The following is a 17,183-nucleotide window of genomic DNA, read 5'->3' on the forward strand; positions in this document are numbered from 1 at the left end:
CCCTAGTTTAGTAAATCGTGGCCACGTTGTAATAATTCGTTCCCTTGTTTGTGATCAATTAAAGTGAGGGAACAAATTAGTTCTGTGTGACCAGGATTTACTAAAACGAGGGAGTGAATTAATAAATCTTGGGAACAAATTCTTAATTTGTGGCCATGATATTTTTGTCCTCATGTCATGTGCATGGCCCTGTACAATACAATAATAACTTTTAAAAAAAATAAATAATAGAAACATTATTTTCTTCAAGAGTGGGTATCTCCTTAACTTCCTCTTTCTCTTTTTCTCTCTCTCTCTCCAGAAATGGTAAGGGTGTGTTCATCTCTGATGTGGTGAAGGGCGGAGCGGCAGATCTGGACGGCAGACTGATGCAGGGTGATCAGATCCTGTCTGTGGATGGAGAGGACATGAGACAGGCCTCGCAGGAGACCGTCGCCGCCATTCTCAAGGTGAGCTCTGCTCGAATCCTAAAAACCAAAGCCCAGCTTACAACACATTCCAAAACCAGATTACATGAGCAGATTTAGATGGAGCGGCAGCTGCTGTATGCTGCCACTAGGTGCCACTGTGAATGTCCACTCCATTTACCTGCAGGGGGCGCCATTTGATTGTGTATTTGAAGGTCGTTGAGGTCTTTTCTGTATAAACAATGTCTGAATTCTTATTTAAACACTGAATTTTACATATCTTACCATTATAATGGTCAGGGTAGACATCATGTTTAGTTATATTCAAATAAATTAAAGGCTATGATGGATAGATATAGTCAGCTTACAGGTCAAATGAAATTTGGCATCTACCCCACCCATTTCATTTGTTATATGTGGTTTAGACGCACGATCAGACTAAAACACATTTCATTCAACGGTTTTTGGTCTCCTCTAGTCTTTTTTTCAGTTTAAACAGTAGCATCAGATCAGTTTATCACCGTTTGTGCTATGGTCAGCTTAGATGTCAGCATATCAGCTTTCCTCAACAATGTGCGTGAAAGTGATATCAAACAATAGCCCAGCCTCTCTGTAAGTTTTGAGACATTGAAATTAAAGTAACAACCAACACTTTTAAGGGCTTTTACTTGGTTCACTTTAGCATTCCCCAGTGATTTGTACAGATGGAATCTATCGTGTATTACTTGTGTATTACTTTAGAAGTCACTTTTGAGAGTGTGAAAATGCCTCAACAATAATGTTGTTTTGAAAAGGACAAAAAGAGTCTCCGTAATTGTGGGAAATATTGGCCTGAATGAGGTTGCATTGAGCCTTTGTTGTTTGGTTGTACCCTCCCTGTGGAGTTCAGCTCGATGGGGTTGGCTTGAGTCAAGCTCTCTGGATAAGATGTCGTGTTGTAGAATCAGGTCTTTGCATGTATGTGAAGGTTCTCGAAAGTATGTGAAAGTGTGTTTGAGAGGATATGAGCAAGAAGACGGCCCACAATGCCAAACTCTTGTGTGCGTCAACGTGTGTGCTGTGATCCTGCAGTGTGCCAGGGGCAAGGTGCTGTTGGAACTGGGCCGACTGAAGGCTGCCTCCTGGATCTCTTCCAGACGCACCTCCCAGGGAAGTCAGGTGTGTAGCCCGCGTCCGACACCTTGTTGGGCTTCCCTGCCACGTCTTAAAAACCAGCATGCCGAACTCTAACCCAATCGATAGTGCATGTTAGCGGACGGGCGAACGAGCAGTGTATGGCTGTGGGCATCTGTTTGTGTTATTCATCCATATTGCCTGAAAAAGCAAGGGAGTCTGTGTCTGCACGTCAGCATGCACTCACATGTCACTAACCAAGATGTATGCATGTGCGATGAGTCGATGACATGAGTATGTTCTATATTTGTGTATGGAATAGCACCTTCAGCTAACACTTTCTCCTTTAGATGAGCCACGTGAGCGCCAACAGCAGCACCCCAACCCCCACACCCCCTGCTGTGGCCCCGCTCCCTTCTCAAACCCTCAACAACAACAGCCGAAATTTCACCGAGCCCAACAATAAAAGCACAGGTACTTCTTGCACCACATTAGCACTGAAAGTGCCAAGAAACAGCCATAAAAATGCTATAAATCAGCCTTAAAACAACACATTTCTTATCTGTCGACAGCTAGCGGTGGTGCTTAGAAAGTGTCGCTATAAACAATTAAGAGTGTGCTTGTGATTTGTTTTCTTCTGTTGTTTGAATAGAAATGGTTTATTCTTAGACTTATTTAAAGTTGCTTTCAAATTTACCATTGTTCAGTGAATTTTCAAAGGCGAAATCCAGTCATGTCATTAGACATCCATGTGTTTGGGAATTTTGCGTGAGGGCGAAAGATTTCACCATGCAGTAGAAAGCTGCTTGGTTTGAAAGTGACTTTGTTTGTGATCTGTGCTTCACATATCACTACACTATTGACAATAAAAGATGTAAAAATAAAAATGGCCTTTTTTTGCTCCCAAATTTTGTGAATGTGATCACACCATCACAAGTCATCTTTTAGCAAACACTTTTATTGCCATCGAGTGGTAGCTCATGGTTTGCTTGTTGCGGGGTTCAAACTAGTGATCTGAGAATATTTTCAAAGGCTGATATAATGCAAATAAATACTTTTGTTGGGTTACTGTAGCAGTGACTAACTGACACACATCAGCCAAGAAGATTTAGTTAATGTCAGATCCAAAATAAATGGATATTGGCAATTTATCTGGATATATTGTGTCTGTTTCCAATCTACATGACCACTGTTGTGTTCCTCAGTAAAATTCTTAGGAACTCATAATAGTTGAATTTCTAATTAACGAAACTGGATTTAAACATTTCAAACTCTTGAAAAGTTGTTATCCGAAAGTTAGTGTCTGACATTTTAACCCTCCAGGGACAGAGCCAGGCATTCGGACAGTGGAGATCACACGGGTAAGATTGTTTACCTCCGAACGCCTCTATGTAGTGCTCAGGAGTTTCATTTTTAGTGCAACAGTGACTTTTTTGCTTTCTCAGGGTCCCACCGACGCTTTGGGTGTCAGTATAGCAGGCGGTAAGGGCAGTCCGCTGGGCGACATCCCCATCTTCATTGCCATGATCCAGGCCAACGGCGTGGCAGCCAAGACACATCGCCTCAAAGTACATCAACCTTGCTTCTCCCATTCCTTTCTGTTGCTCACTTTCCACTTTCATCCTGTGTGAATCAGGCTGAGAGTTATTGATTAAGCATTATACAGTGATTTGGGTGTGAAGGGCACTGCTGGGGATTGAGTTTGTATCCATGTGAATGGATTTTAAGCAATTTTTCCTTTAATGTAACTCTCTTAGGTAGGCGACAGGATTGTGAGCATCAATTCTCAGTCTCTGGATGGCTTGACTCACGGAGACGTCGTAAATATACTGAAGAATGCTTACGGCACCATCGTCCTCCAGGTACACATTCAACTCAATAATACTGTTTGTTCATTAAATATGCCTACTTTCAGATGTTTACTTGCAGCGGCATAGTTCATGATGTAGACCATGGCAAACAAAGCGACCAATTTCAGGCTAAGTACTTTTGGACCAAAAACAGACATGTGCATTCTTGCGTTAATGTTGCGGTAATTTGAAGATTTTCTTCAAATTATTGCTCTGATATGACAGTAGTTGACCTGAAAGAGAAAACATTCTATAGCTATAGACCTTATGCGGCGGAGAAACAAGCCATCTTTCAAATGTCCATTTTTGCGGTAGCTCTGTATATTTCTATGGCATCGCTGTTGAAGAGCTGGTAAAGTGCATTTACTTATTGTAGAGTTAACGAAAGTTATCATTGAGCATTGTAATATTTGAAGTGGATGCCCTAAGTGGTTCATTCATAAATCTGTAAGATCTTACCTTCATGCTGTGAAAATACAAACGGAAGACAGAACACAACGAGAGCAGCGCTGAAAAGGGGCGGGGCTACATAAGGTCTATAGCGCCCCCTTGCCTTGCATTATAAATTCTGGCACGTTTCGCAACAGACCGATTTGTGAAACCTAGCTTGATTTGCTTGAAGTGTTTTCATTTACATACTCACTTTGACTGTTCTTCTGCTAAAGAGTTTGATAAACTAGTTCAATAAAGTGCCAAGGCTGCCACTCGTGCACCCACAATTCAAATTAGCTACAGCGTTCTCGCTCGCTGACTAGCTAATGAGGGAACTCACATTAGGTAATGTGATTTGAAGACAGTGAATTTGTTAACAGGATCACGGCAGACAGTCCGTGGGTTGAAGTCGAGCTTTAAAGAAGCCGCTGGCACTGAACAGACCCTCCGACCCGTCTGGTGTGGTGCGCGATATACCCCACATTTATTTCAAATGTTTTAGGAGTTGTTTGGTGGGTTTCTTCTTAATCCCCAGAAATTTCCCGTAACCCACCACCAGTTTGATAATAGCACCTTAAGTTTGTCTGTGGAGTTCGTATATAGGAACTGTTGGTATTGTTGGTAGATATCAGATACCAAACTTGCTTATCTAAGAATACCATGGTATTACCATGGTACTTTTTTGTAAGTGGTGTATTGTAGCTTTTTTGCATGTAGGTGCGGTCTCAATGATGTGTGTATACACGCTTGTATTGTGTGTTGTTATTGCTATGCAGAGCCGCTGTGTGTATATGCTCTGTACGGTTATCAGTGTGTGTTAGCAGAGCCGGTGTATTGAAGGACAGTGTGCTGTGTATATGTGTGAGTGTGTGTTTGTTTGGACTCATGGTTGTGTGTGTGTGTGTGTGTGTGTGTGTGTGTGTGTGTGTGAGTGGTTGGTGCTGTGTCACTGGGCTGTTATCAGCCGTGTGCAGCTGTGCGGTGGTTGCACGAGGGTTGCCAGATAATCCCAGTTCTTTATGCAAATGTGCCGTTATCTGCACGGTTCCAGGAGGAATGCACAGGGCTTTTAAACAGGGGAGCCCAGCCTGCAAAGCCCTGATTACAGCAGCTCAGAGAGCAATTATTGTTTAGCTCTCTCTCTCTCTCTCTCTCTCTCTCTCTCTCTGGCTGCTATATGTTTAATTGGACATATGTAATGCCCTATGCTATTACTCATGTCACAGAAATCAGACAATTTGATATTATTTTTTTTGTTTTTTTTCCACATTTTTTAGCCCCTGGAAAGTCATTCTGGCTGTGATCATGTGCTTTCTTTGAGAAGTTTAGTGTTGCACCCTACTGAAGTATTTATCTTTCACAAACTCTCCCATTTTGTCTCTGGTTTTCTCTCTTTTTTTAATTATTTATTTTTTGTTGCAAACAAACTTCTATTGGCGGCCATTTACACGGCACTGTTTTCAACTAAAAACGTGAAACTTTTTATGTGTTTTGGCCGTTCATTTACATGACAATGGTGTTTTGGGGGCCTGAAAATGCAAACTTTTGAAAACGGGTTTCAGAGTTTTTGAAAATGATATTATCTCCATGTGAACTACAAAAACATGAATTTGTGAAAACGGTGACATCATGTGCATGCGTATTACGTGTTCAGTCTATAGGTGCGAAGTGTATCTTTACAAAGTGACATCGCCACCTACTGGCTGGGCGTGAATAATACAGCAATTTTGATCGTTTTTATGGATCCGTGTGAACGGGGGTCATTTTGACAACGTTGTCAAAAATGCAAAGGAAAAACTCTTTTCATTTTTAGTACATCGTTGTTGTGTAAACGTACCATTATTATTACTCCTTTTTAGAGTTTTGTTAAAATTCCTTTTTTACTGCAAAGCAATTGAGAAGGTGCTCACTGCAGAGCAAATGGGTGAAGCTTACGTTAGCTCCCCCTCGCTAGACATCCAGCGAGGAGGAGCGAATGTACAACCATACCCTAATCCTACCCTAACCCTACCCACAACTCTATCTCTCCACCCCATTCGACGTCCAGAGAGGTGGAGAGTTCTATCCCTCCACCCCACTGGACATCCAGAGAGGAGGAGCTGGCTGTCATAGACTCTGCAGTGAGTACCACTTGAAGCAATGTGCTATAAAACACTCTGAAAAGTGTTAACTACTCAGACCACCCTAGCAACAGCATAGCAACACCTTAGCAGCATCATAGCAATGTGTTAAATACTACTCAGAACACTCACAGGAAAACGCATTGTATAGAGGGTATGCACGTGACGTCACCATCAACCGTTATGACTACGGTTACACCCACCGAGTGGCAGCATTGGTTTTCAGCGTGAATGCCGCGAAAAACACACAAAACGCATCCAAATCGGGAAAGAGCTTTGCAACTGACTGTACAAATAGCTTTGACACAAAATCTGAGGGATATTTTTACAGACTGTTGAAAGCTACAGAAAAAAGAAGCAAATAGGTCACTGCAATTCACAGAAACAGCTGGACTCCAGGCAGAGAAACGTGGATTTGCAGTTATCATTTTGTGTCAAAATGTTGGATTTTGGGGTAAAATCATACCCTATATATCGTATTGTTATATATTGTGTTGACAACTCATCAATTAAATATTTATCATCTTATATTCTGCATAATTGGGGGTTTTTAAATAAACACTGACAAAGACTATACAAGTTTTAGGGCTGGACGATATGACGATAAATATAACATTGATATAAGTGATCGCTCCGATTTAGACCTACCTATATTGTAATTGCGTTCACAGGCAGATTTGCTTTATGCATTTCCCCGGCGTCGAAATCAGGCACATAAATGTCAGGAAACACGATTCCTGGCTGCATGTCAATATCCATGGATTAGATTTCTTTGGAATAAGGAACACTTTGGAGCCCAACCTTTAGTGTAATTGTTTGTTTTACTCACGTTTTCGCAGTTTCCCCTATTAAATCCAGTAATGCAGCATGCTCTTTTGCCACTCAGTCCAGCTGAGGGAGCGTGTTCCGGCGGGAAAGTGACGTCCATGCATACCCTCTATTGCAGTGTCATGGCATCCACTTAGAACACCCTAGCAACAGCATAGCAACACCTTAGCTGTGTCATAACAACATGCTAAAACTCCTCGGAAAATCCCTAGCAACTGCTCAGCAACACCCTGGCAAACACCCAGAATGACATCTACCAACTGCATAGAACAGTCTGGATATTAAATTTTAAATTTATTTTAAAAAAATACTCAGCAATTTATCAGTCATTTATAGGCTGTTTACGCTGACACCCTAGCAACGTGGCAGAGAGTTTTGTATGGACAATAACTACTCTTTCTTTTCAAGCTCTTTTTTTTTTAATCACTTATTTTTTTCTTGCTTGTTTTTTGTTGTTGTTTTTATCAATCTTTCTTTTTTCTCACTCATTTTTCTCTTTTTTATCAGTCTCTTTTTTCCTCCTGTCTTTTCTTGCTCTCTTTTATCACTCTTTTTTCTTTCTTTTTTTCTTTCTTTTTCTTCCTGTCTTTACCTTTCATTCTTTCTTTCTTTTTCTTTCTTTCTCTCTTTCACTTTCTTTCTTTCTGTCTTTGTCTCAGTAGGTGTAGGTGAGATAGCGACTGTGATGACTTGGGAGTGTCTCACTGCTGTTGTTGTCTCATTCATTAATTAGCTTCTGTTTATTGTTGTGTATTTTACTTTTAATTGCTTCGCCGTTAATTAAATATGCAAATTAATATACCACTGCCCTCATAGCCAGCCCAGAGTTTAATGGAAGAGGAAAATGTAAATGAAATGTGACAGAAAAAAGGCATTTTTGATTCTGGTGAAGGAGACAGATGTTTGATGAACAGCGCCCAAGCGATCATTCGCCCACAGTCGCCAAGAAGAACATTAAAGGACTGTTAGGATGCATTTCAGTGCCAAACACACACACACAACATAGAGAGCCGTTTTCTGTTATCTACAGGCAGACAGTCATTTGTGAAAACACACACACAAGTCTGAATGGAAGAAAACACCTCCAGTAGGTTTCAAGACATTAAGTTATTAATTTTATTTTAACGTTTGACGGTGTCCATCTGTAATTGACAGGTGGTGGCTGACACCAACATCAGTGCCATAGCCAGTCAGGTGGAGAGTCTGTCTAGTAGCTCCACCCCCAGCACCAACCCAGAGGTCCGGCCAGTGGAACCAGAGTGAGTGACATCACCGTCCATTAGTCACATGGCAACACTCTCACTTCTGGTTTGACTTTAAACATTCTGCTACAGTAGTCTCAGTTGATTGCATATGATTTTGTTCTGTGTTTGTGTGACATTAACAGGACGCCCAAGCCAAAGACCATCACTCTGGAGAAGGGCTCAGAGGGACTGGGCTTCAGTATCGTTGGAGGCTTTGGGAGTCCACATGGAGATCTTCCCTATCTATGTTAAAACAGTCTTCAGCAAGGTAATTCCTCTAGGATCATCAGGTCCTGTCTTCATTTCCAGATGAAATGAAACTGAATGCACTTGGACACCTGACATCGGCCACTAGATTAGAAATTCATATCAGAGCATGGCCTAGTGAGAAACACATGTGCTCTGATAAATTGAGACGTGTTGCTCATGTGGGCAACACAACTTTAAATTGCGCTCACAATACATCCCATTCCCCCATCTTTTCTCATTTCAAGCCCAATAAAGTGCATCCATCCATCATAAAATTAAAAATAAGGTTTTTAAAGAGAAATGTCGGAGGAGTTTGAGTTTGTTGCCCAGCCCTATTTGTTTGAACCGCGAGAGGCGTCTACTCTCACCTAAGCTTACGCTGCTCCTACATCCTACGTCATACGCCGGAACTCAACTCTCTCGTGAACAAGCGGACGGCCGTTACCGGAAGCTAGTGATTATATGCTGCGTTCACGCCACCTCGTATTTACCTGAATCTTGAGATGATAACACGTGACATTGTATTCGGAGCTGTTCACGTCCTTTGACTGGGAATTATGCGTTTCTATGGCACCACTATCAACGCCTAAATGAATCTACAGAGGTCAGGTGGTACAGCGGCCACGTGGTACATGTGGGAGCTTTCAGAAAACTCCCAGCTTACAAGCTGTAATTACGAGCTCTACGAGGACGTGAACGCTTTTTACGAGCCAGAATCTCGTAGTTACAGTAATTACGATATGGCTTGAATGCACCTATAGTCTATAATGTTGTAAATATGGAAATTTTTCTTTAAAAAAACGCATCACTTCACTTAAGAAGACCTTTATTGACCCCCTGGAACCATATGGATTTAATTTAATGATGGATGGATGTGCTTTTTTTTCCAAAAATATATAAATGTATTTACTTTTATTACTTATATATATATAATTATAGCAGTGTTATTAACTAAACCAATTAAAAAGTTATTTTCATTATTTGGAATGAAGCTGAAATAAAACAAAATATAAATATTAGATGAAAAGCTTAAACTTAAATGAAAATTTGAAATGATTCCTTGTCAACTAACTGAAATAATAAGTTGAAGTTGAAGTACTAAAATTACTGAAACTGAAAGAAAAATAAACTATAGTTAAATAGAAGTCATTTAAAAAAAAAAAAAAAAAATGACAAAAGCACACAACAAAGTTACTAAAACTTAAAGTACAATTAAAATGAAAACTGAAAATATAAAAATAAGGGCTAATTTAAAATATTAATAAATAATATAACAGTATATACTGTTATATTATTTATTAATATTTTAAATTAGCCCTTATTTTTATATTTTCAGTTTTCATTTTAATACTAAAAGAACACTGGTATGTAGTATCTGTTTAAGCAATATAAATGAAGTAATATTGCTTTTTTTATACAGGCTGTTAAAATTAAAACATTTGCAGACAGTTGCATATTTTTCTTAAATATGTTCAGAACCCTGCATATAGTATCTAACTGTACTGCTCTGTTTGTGCTGTGGCCACCAGGGTGCAGCACAGAGCTCTGTTTCACACAAACATATCCAGAGATAAGACACTTTATATTCTCCTAGAAACAATGCATGTTTTGTGATATGATTTGATGATGACTCAACCTCTCTGGAGGTCTGTGAATGTCCTGCAGGGGTCCTTGGAAATATAAAACATTGCATATTCTTTAAAAATATCAAAGTAATATGTAGTTTAAATATTATTTATAATAATATTTATATATGTAACAATAATAATATTTAATGTTATATATAAATGTAATTTAAATATATTTTTTTAAATATTTTGGTACATTTAATGATCTGTTAAGCATTATCGAAAGTAATAATGGTCAATTTTGGTCATTTAATTCTGTAAATGAATAAATAATCCTGTCCCCCTCCTACCTGCAGGGGGCAGCGGCGGTGGATGGGCGTCTGAAGCGTGGCGACCAGCTGCTATCGGTTAACGGAGAGAGTCTGGAGGGCGTCACACACGAGCAGGCAGTGGCCATACTGAAGAAGCAGCGGGGAAGCGTCACACTCTCTGTGCTCTCCTAACAAACACACTAAGGACTACATCTACTGAAAAACACACACATTCCATTCACACATCTTAAAGAGACTCTTTGCATCAGCAACGGCCGTTATTCGGCCGCTTTACTTCCTGATATGGAGACTGTTTGCACTCGATCATTTAAACTGCACCTGTTACTGTTTGTGCACCTGGTATAGAAATCAATTAGAAAAATTCTCATAAAGGGAAATTATTGTAAAGTCTTTGTCTTAGTCATGGACCTGTAGCCTCTCCACTGCGAATGCGAGCGGTGAATTATGGGGCGATATTATGATGAATTTGATGAAATGAGTGCTGGTAACTCAAGACCAGGAGGAAAAATTACTGTAGTAGACACACACTAACACACACGCTTTATCATTTCAGTGCACATACGACAACTTCTAATGTGGTCGTCCTGATTTTGTTTTGTGTAGTTAAAACGCATACATACTCGACAAACTTATTTTTAAGAAATTAGATGTTTTTTTCCTATAAATGTGTAGATGAATTCATGAAGAGCGTTAATAAGGGACGATAGATGTGCCTTGAAACAGGCAGATCAGACTGTGCTGGGATGTTTTGTTTAGCTAGTTTTTAGAAATAAGGATAATTTCAATCAAATCTTTACATTGCAGGGTAGTTTTGTGAATATTTCAAAAATTAGTTCCAAACTCGTATGACTGACTTCTGTGCAGCTTAAAATTAGATATTTTGCAGAATGTTCACGCTGCTCTTTGCCGTACAAAGAAAGTGGATGGGGACTGGAAGTTTTGAACTTCAGAAATGACAAAAATAATCATAAAAGTATCATAAACGTTGTTCATGTTACTCGTACATTACGGTTCAACTCTTCGGAAGTCGTACACTAGCTTTGTGTGAGGAATAGACCAAAATTGTAATTAGTTTTTCACTTACAATCTTCCCTGAAATTAAATTTTCAGACAGTTCTTCACACAAAGCTATTATATGGCTTTAATTGTTGTTACATTCCCCCTACCCATCTAGCAGTCCAGAGGGGAGTAACAAAGGAAAAAGCATAAATAAATGAGTAAGCAATAAAAGAAAAGGGAGAATTTTGTCCTTTTTGGAGTGCGACTGTCCTAGTCCCCATTCACTTTCATTGTATGGAAAAAAGCAGCGTTAGCATTCTTCAAAATATGTCCTTTTAGGTTCCACAGAAGAAAGTAAGCCATACGGGTTTGGAATGACATAAATAATGATCATTTTATTTTTTTTGAAAACTAGTCCACTGTATTATGTTGCTATTGTGTATCGAGATTTCAAAAATGACAGAAATCCTTATGAATAACATAGTTTTTTATTACATTTTTGTAATTACATTTGTAATTCAATTGCACACCTTTGTCATTTCATTGTAAATATGTAATTTATTTACTTTTTAGGGTTTTTTGCATCGCTTTTGTCTTCATGAAGATGTCTCGCATATCCTAATTTTGACACCGTGTGTGTCTGTGTGTCACAATATGAGGATATCCTGTGTCAGTCTCTGTCCTAGAGGAAGTGTAGCAGGCTCTTGAGAGACTATCAGGCCTCTCCAGGTTGTAGACGGCATATGGAAGCCTCGTCCAGGCCGTCTCCTCCACTAGGATTTCGTAAGCACATCCTCATACTATGCCTCTTGAATTCTCGTGCCATGTGGACAGTGTGTTCTGAACTGTCCAGCGCTATGTCCCTTTAAAAAGATTGCCTGTCTTCCCCTTTATTCTTCAAGAAAATGCAACATCCCAGTCTGCTACCTTCCGCTAGATCTTTATATTTGGGCTGTAAACCACAAAAAACTGGCTTGAATCATATCGATTCTTCAACTCACACTAAGATGACTCAGCGGTCGAGATTAACACCTTTATATCGGCCGTTTTTCTGTCAGTGTAATGTTTTTAAAGTCCAAAGATTCCCTTTAGTTAACTTCATACATTAGATACAGATCTTAGCCTGAAATAAAGCTGATTTATTAACATTTACAAAATGATCAAGTGGTTATTATGGTCTGTGACTTTATTTTGGACAAGTAGAATTTATCTGAAGTGTCAGAAAATAAAATTATTTTAATTTTAAGTGTCTTTTGGCTTCTAAATTCTCTGTGGAAAACAGAGAGAGTGCCTGTTTAAAATATTTGACTGTAAAATTATTTTATTTTAGGTTTTATTTGAATTTTTAATGCACAAAATAACTTCACACTAGCCATTTCTGCATTAGTTTACACTACTATTAAAATGTTTGGGGTCAGTAAGATTCATTTTATTGAAAAAGGATGCATTAAATTGATCAAAAGGGACAGTAAAGATATATAATATTACAAAAGATTTCTATTTCAAATAAATGTTGTTCTTTATTTTCATCATGAAGTGTGTCATGGTTTCCACAAAACTGTTTTAAACATTAATATGAAATGTTTCTTGAGCAGCAAGTCAGTATATTAGAATGATTTCTGAAGGATCATGTGACATTGAAGACCAGAGTAATGATGCTGAAAATTCAGCTTTGCATCACAGGAATAAATTACATTTTAAAGTATATTAAAATAAAAAGCAGAAATTTTAAATTGTAATAATATTTCACAATATTATTATTTTTACTGTATTTTTGATCAAATAAATGCAGCCTTGGTGAGCAGAAGAGACTTCTTTCAAAAACATTAAAATTCCTACCCACCCAAAACTTTAGAGTGATAGAGTATATTGATTTTTAATATTATTTTTTAAAGAAATTTGCACAACAAAGATCTGTAAGATACAGAATGTCTTAAATTATGCTAAAAAAAATTGTTACATCGAGTTAAATATCTAGTTAAAAATCAACAAAAATCACTGCTAAACTCTTTTACAAGAAAGAGCTGTGTCAGCTATTAAAATGATAACTTATTACAACAGAGCATATGGATAACATGTCCCGCTGACTCTTCTAACTCTTGACATTTCCTTGAAATTACATTGCAGTCACTTTTTCATCAGTTTGGTGAACAATCACGTTCTCAGATGCATTAGGGCCGTCACTGCTCCTGAAAAACAAGTGTCAGTTCCAGTGTTTAATAGCAAGTCCTACATTTCCAAGGGAATAATCACTCCTTTTCCATTAATTTTAATCATTAACATTAAATTAAACATAAACATCAGATGAGGCGTTTCTTCAGGTTGAACATGATTTCAGGCCATATAAACAGTTCTCATGAGCATTATCAGTAATGATAGTTTATCTTTTATCCCAAGGATGTGTCTATTTATAGTATTGAATCACTCTGAGCTTTATAACGGCTGTATTTGTTGAGGTATTATTACCTGACTGCATCAAGACTGATTTCACGGGTTGATCCATTAGTCATGGCGTATTCAGTTGGTATGACTGCTTCTGGTTTGCTTTAGTCAAAAAGAAAAATGGATTAAAATGTGATGTTTACACATTTGGGAAACTAGTTGTTAAAAATAAAATTACAAGTGAACTATATATATAAATAAACATGTTTATGAATTACTCTTAATGAGAAAAAAAATAAGGAATGTACATTAATAAAGGTTCTTACTGGCTTTTATGGTTACATGAAGAACCTTTATCATCCATAGAAACCTTTCCATTTCACAAAAGGTTCTTTACAGTGGAAAAGGGTTCTTTAGATTATTAAAATGTTCTTCACACTATGGTTCTTTTAAAAACTCTTTGCTGAAAGGTTCTTTGAGGAAACCAAAATGGTTCTTCTATTGTATCGCTACGAAACCCCCTTTTGGAATCTTTATTTTTAACAGTGTATAAGCAATATTCCATTACTTAAAAAGATAGTTCACCCAAAAATGAAAATTCTGGCAATATACAACAGTATGCACTGTCATGACTGACTTTCTTCTGCAAAACACAAACTATTTTGATAAATGTGTTTGTTTGTTTTTTGGTTTTTTTTACCCAATTGACTTTCATTGTATGGACAACAGCCGTTCTTCAAAATAGCTACTGTATCTTCTTTTGTGTTATGCAGAAGAAAGTCATACAGGTTTGGAACAACATGAGGGTGAATAAATGATGACAGAATTGTCCCTATTGGCTACCTTTACTATTAAAAATGCTGCTGGTTTCAGTTCGGCGTTGAAATATAGACGCAACGGATTACCTTGGAGTTTCACACCAGGCTTTGTTTACAAGGAAGGTGATGAAGACGAGGAAGAGAAACACACCAACGGCAATGATTCCCGTAAGCCAGTTGGGCAGAGCTTGTTCTGCTTTCTCTAAAAGAGACACGTGATAAAACTATGTTAAAATACCTTAAACTATTGAAAATAAGGGCTGGATCTCACTTTTATGTGCTTAGTGATGCTTTTTTCTAACTCTCTAGATTTCCCTCCGAAAGAAATATGTGAAGGCTTTACCTGTTTGAGCCGCAACTAGTCCCAGTGTGAGCAGAAGCCAGTGAAGCACAGTGATTGGTTTTCCCATGTTTGTTCCTCTTTAGATGCGCAAAAAATATGTTGAAATGCTGAAATAAGGACCTGTATCCCTGCTTTTCTCTAACCAGGAAACAGTTATCTGTACTTCAGTGGAAGAAAAAGACAACACCCAGTGGTCTATACAAGTCGAGTCAATCATTTACCCACTGAACAGAGATGTGACCGGTGCGTGGAACATATCTGATTACATCTGATTAAACTGTTATCCCAGTCATATCAATATCAGCTACATAATAAATACTGCTGTTTTGTTCTCAAGATGACGGTAGAGTTGTTAATCCAGTGGAGGAAGTCCTATCCCACCGTGCAGATTTAAGAAATGAAGACGCTCCATAAGCCGTTAATGTGAGTCTTTAGATTTCCGCGATTACGGAATTTGTCTGGTTAGCATTCCATGGTTTTCAATTAGTAACAGATCATTGAAGGGCTTTTTGAAACATTAAAGCCACCAGTGCCACTTTGCTCCTGTGGAAGTTACAGTTTAGCTAGAGAAAACAAGCAAAGCTTTATAATTGACGCAGATCCATGTTTTGACCACTACACTTTGGGTGTCCATTAATTTTTTAATAATTTAACAGTCAATTATTCCACATTTATCCTACCACTACTTATTAATAAGGGGTTTATCTCAGGAGAAGCGTTCCTGCAGCGTGAATGGTGCATGGCACTAGCAACGCCAAGGTCATTGGTTTGATTCCCAGAAAATGCTTGAACTGATAGGCTATACTATGTTATACAGTTTATCTTTATTGGCATCAATGGTCACATAAAGAACCTCTAATATCCATGGAACCTTTCCATTCTACAATTCTAAAGTGGAAAAAGATTCTTTACATTTTTAAGAAAACACTTTTTTTTTTTTTTTTTTCCCCTCAATGTTCAATGTACTGTAAGTCGTTTTAGATAAAGTCAAATGCCAAATGCGTATAAGAGCTACTTCTCAAAGCCAGGTGCACATATAAATGTCTGACTGATGTGATCACAGAGTGATCCTTGCAAAGAAAATGCACATTGTGTAAAATCAATAGTTTGTACCATTCATATCATAGCCAATACTTTGGTCCAAACTGTCCCCGTGGGATCTACACCAGGGGTGTCAATCTCAGGGTACGTTTACATAACGATATGCTAAATCCTGAAAAGTTTTTTTTTTTTTGCATTTTTGCGTACTGACAACACCATTGTCAAAATGATCCCCATTCACACAAATCCCCAGAGAACGACTTAAAACGCTGTATTATTCATGCCAGGCCAGTAGTAGGCGATGTCACTTTGTAAACAAACACTTTGCACCTATAGATTAATAGTCTCAGCCTCAGACGTCACGTCCACGGACCGTTGGCTGAACGTCTGATGCATATGGCACACTTATCTGAAAACACTTCAGGAGTTTCGAAGTCGTCATCTGGTTGGTTGAATTCTACCGGATGTCCGGGAGACGCGTGTTGCATTCTTTAATGGTCCGCCTGAAAACAAATGCTGTGACGCTAAACCCCCTCCTGGACAAGCGCTTACCAGGATCAACTAAATGCTGGATTTTCAAAGAATGTGAAGTTCACGGCTCCATTGTTGGAGTAAACTTGCACGTTCTTAAATTAATAATTTATTAGAAGCACGCCGGTCTGTTGCAGGGACATCGACTTTACATTTTCACGCCCCAAACATCACGTAGAACAACACGAGCTGTGATTGTTTGCATTACATGTCAGTCAAACATCCTCTTGGGCGGTCCTTGGCCAATGAAAGCTGCGATTGAGTCCAGACCTTCTGCCATCAGTCTGAAGGTCTGGCTACGCAAGACTAATAGACTAAACACATAATACACAAGCGCATGACGTCAGTTTTCACAAATTCACGTTTTTGTAGTTTACACGGAGATGATAACGGTAGCCTGTCGTTTTCAATAACTTGCACTTTGAAACACTTTTTCAAAAGTTTGCATTTTTAGGCCCCCAAAATGCTGTTGTCATGTAAATGAACGGCCAAAATGCATAAAAAGTCTTACATTTTTCGTTGAAAATGGTGTTGTGGAAACGGCCCCTCGGTTTCTGGAGAGTCACTGTCCTGAAGAGTTTAGCTCCAACCCTAATTAAACACACCCGAACCAGCTAGTCAAGGTCTTCAGGATTACTAAAAACTTCCAGGCATGTGTTTTGAAGCTGAACTCTGCAGGACAGTGGCCCTGAAGGAGCAGAGTTTGACACTTGTGATGGACACGACTGTGACACCATATTTCTGACATTGCCAGAAGTTTGTTGGAGGGTAAGGTTTATTGCAAAGGCAATTAATTGGCTGTCGGTGAACAAGTCACAACTAAGCCATCAAAGACAGCCAATTTTAGTCTTATGACAAGAAAAATCTTTTAAAACCCCCAAAATTTGTCTCAAGTGGCCTCTTGAATGATGCAAACAGCAACTACA

At 38.6% G+C, this 17,183-nt stretch overlaps 2 protein-coding genes across 2 annotated transcripts in view; one reads left to right on the top strand and one right to left on the bottom strand.

The window, feature by feature from the left end:
- The window catches only part of patj (PATJ crumbs cell polarity complex component), a 117,948-nt gene extending 105,560 nt beyond the window's left edge, over positions 1-12,388 (top strand). Inside the window, 10 exon segments of the mRNA XM_051907584.1 lie at positions 302-449; positions 1,479-1,565; positions 1,871-1,994; positions 2,844-2,881; positions 2,966-3,088; positions 3,278-3,382; positions 7,906-8,009; positions 8,138-8,231; positions 8,233-8,262; positions 10,168-12,388. Coding sequence (XP_051763544.1) covers positions 302-449; positions 1,479-1,565; positions 1,871-1,994; positions 2,844-2,881; positions 2,966-3,088; positions 3,278-3,382; positions 7,906-8,009; positions 8,138-8,231; positions 8,233-8,262; positions 10,168-10,314 — 1,000 coding nt within the window. The 3' untranslated portion in view covers positions 10,315-12,388.
- A 248-nt stretch (positions 12,389-12,636) lies between these two features.
- pdzk1ip1 (PDZK1 interacting protein 1) lies at positions 12,637-15,560 on the bottom strand. The gene is made up of 4 exons (XM_051907588.1): positions 14,686-15,560; positions 14,430-14,544; positions 13,609-13,686; positions 12,637-13,331 (listed from the first exon to the last, which is right to left on the bottom strand). The coding sequence occupies exons 1-4, from the start codon at positions 14,750-14,752 to the stop codon at positions 13,259-13,261; spliced, it is 333 nt and encodes a 110-aa protein (XP_051763548.1). The 5' UTR covers positions 14,753-15,560; the 3' UTR covers positions 12,637-13,258.
- Between the last annotated feature and the right edge of the window lie 1,623 nt (positions 15,561-17,183).

The sequence above is a fragment of the Ctenopharyngodon idella genome, chromosome 10, assembly GCF_019924925.1.
Source record: "Ctenopharyngodon idella isolate HZGC_01 chromosome 10, HZGC01, whole genome shotgun sequence".
Classification (NCBI taxonomy): Eukaryota; Metazoa; Chordata; class Actinopteri; order Cypriniformes; family Xenocyprididae; genus Ctenopharyngodon; species Ctenopharyngodon idella.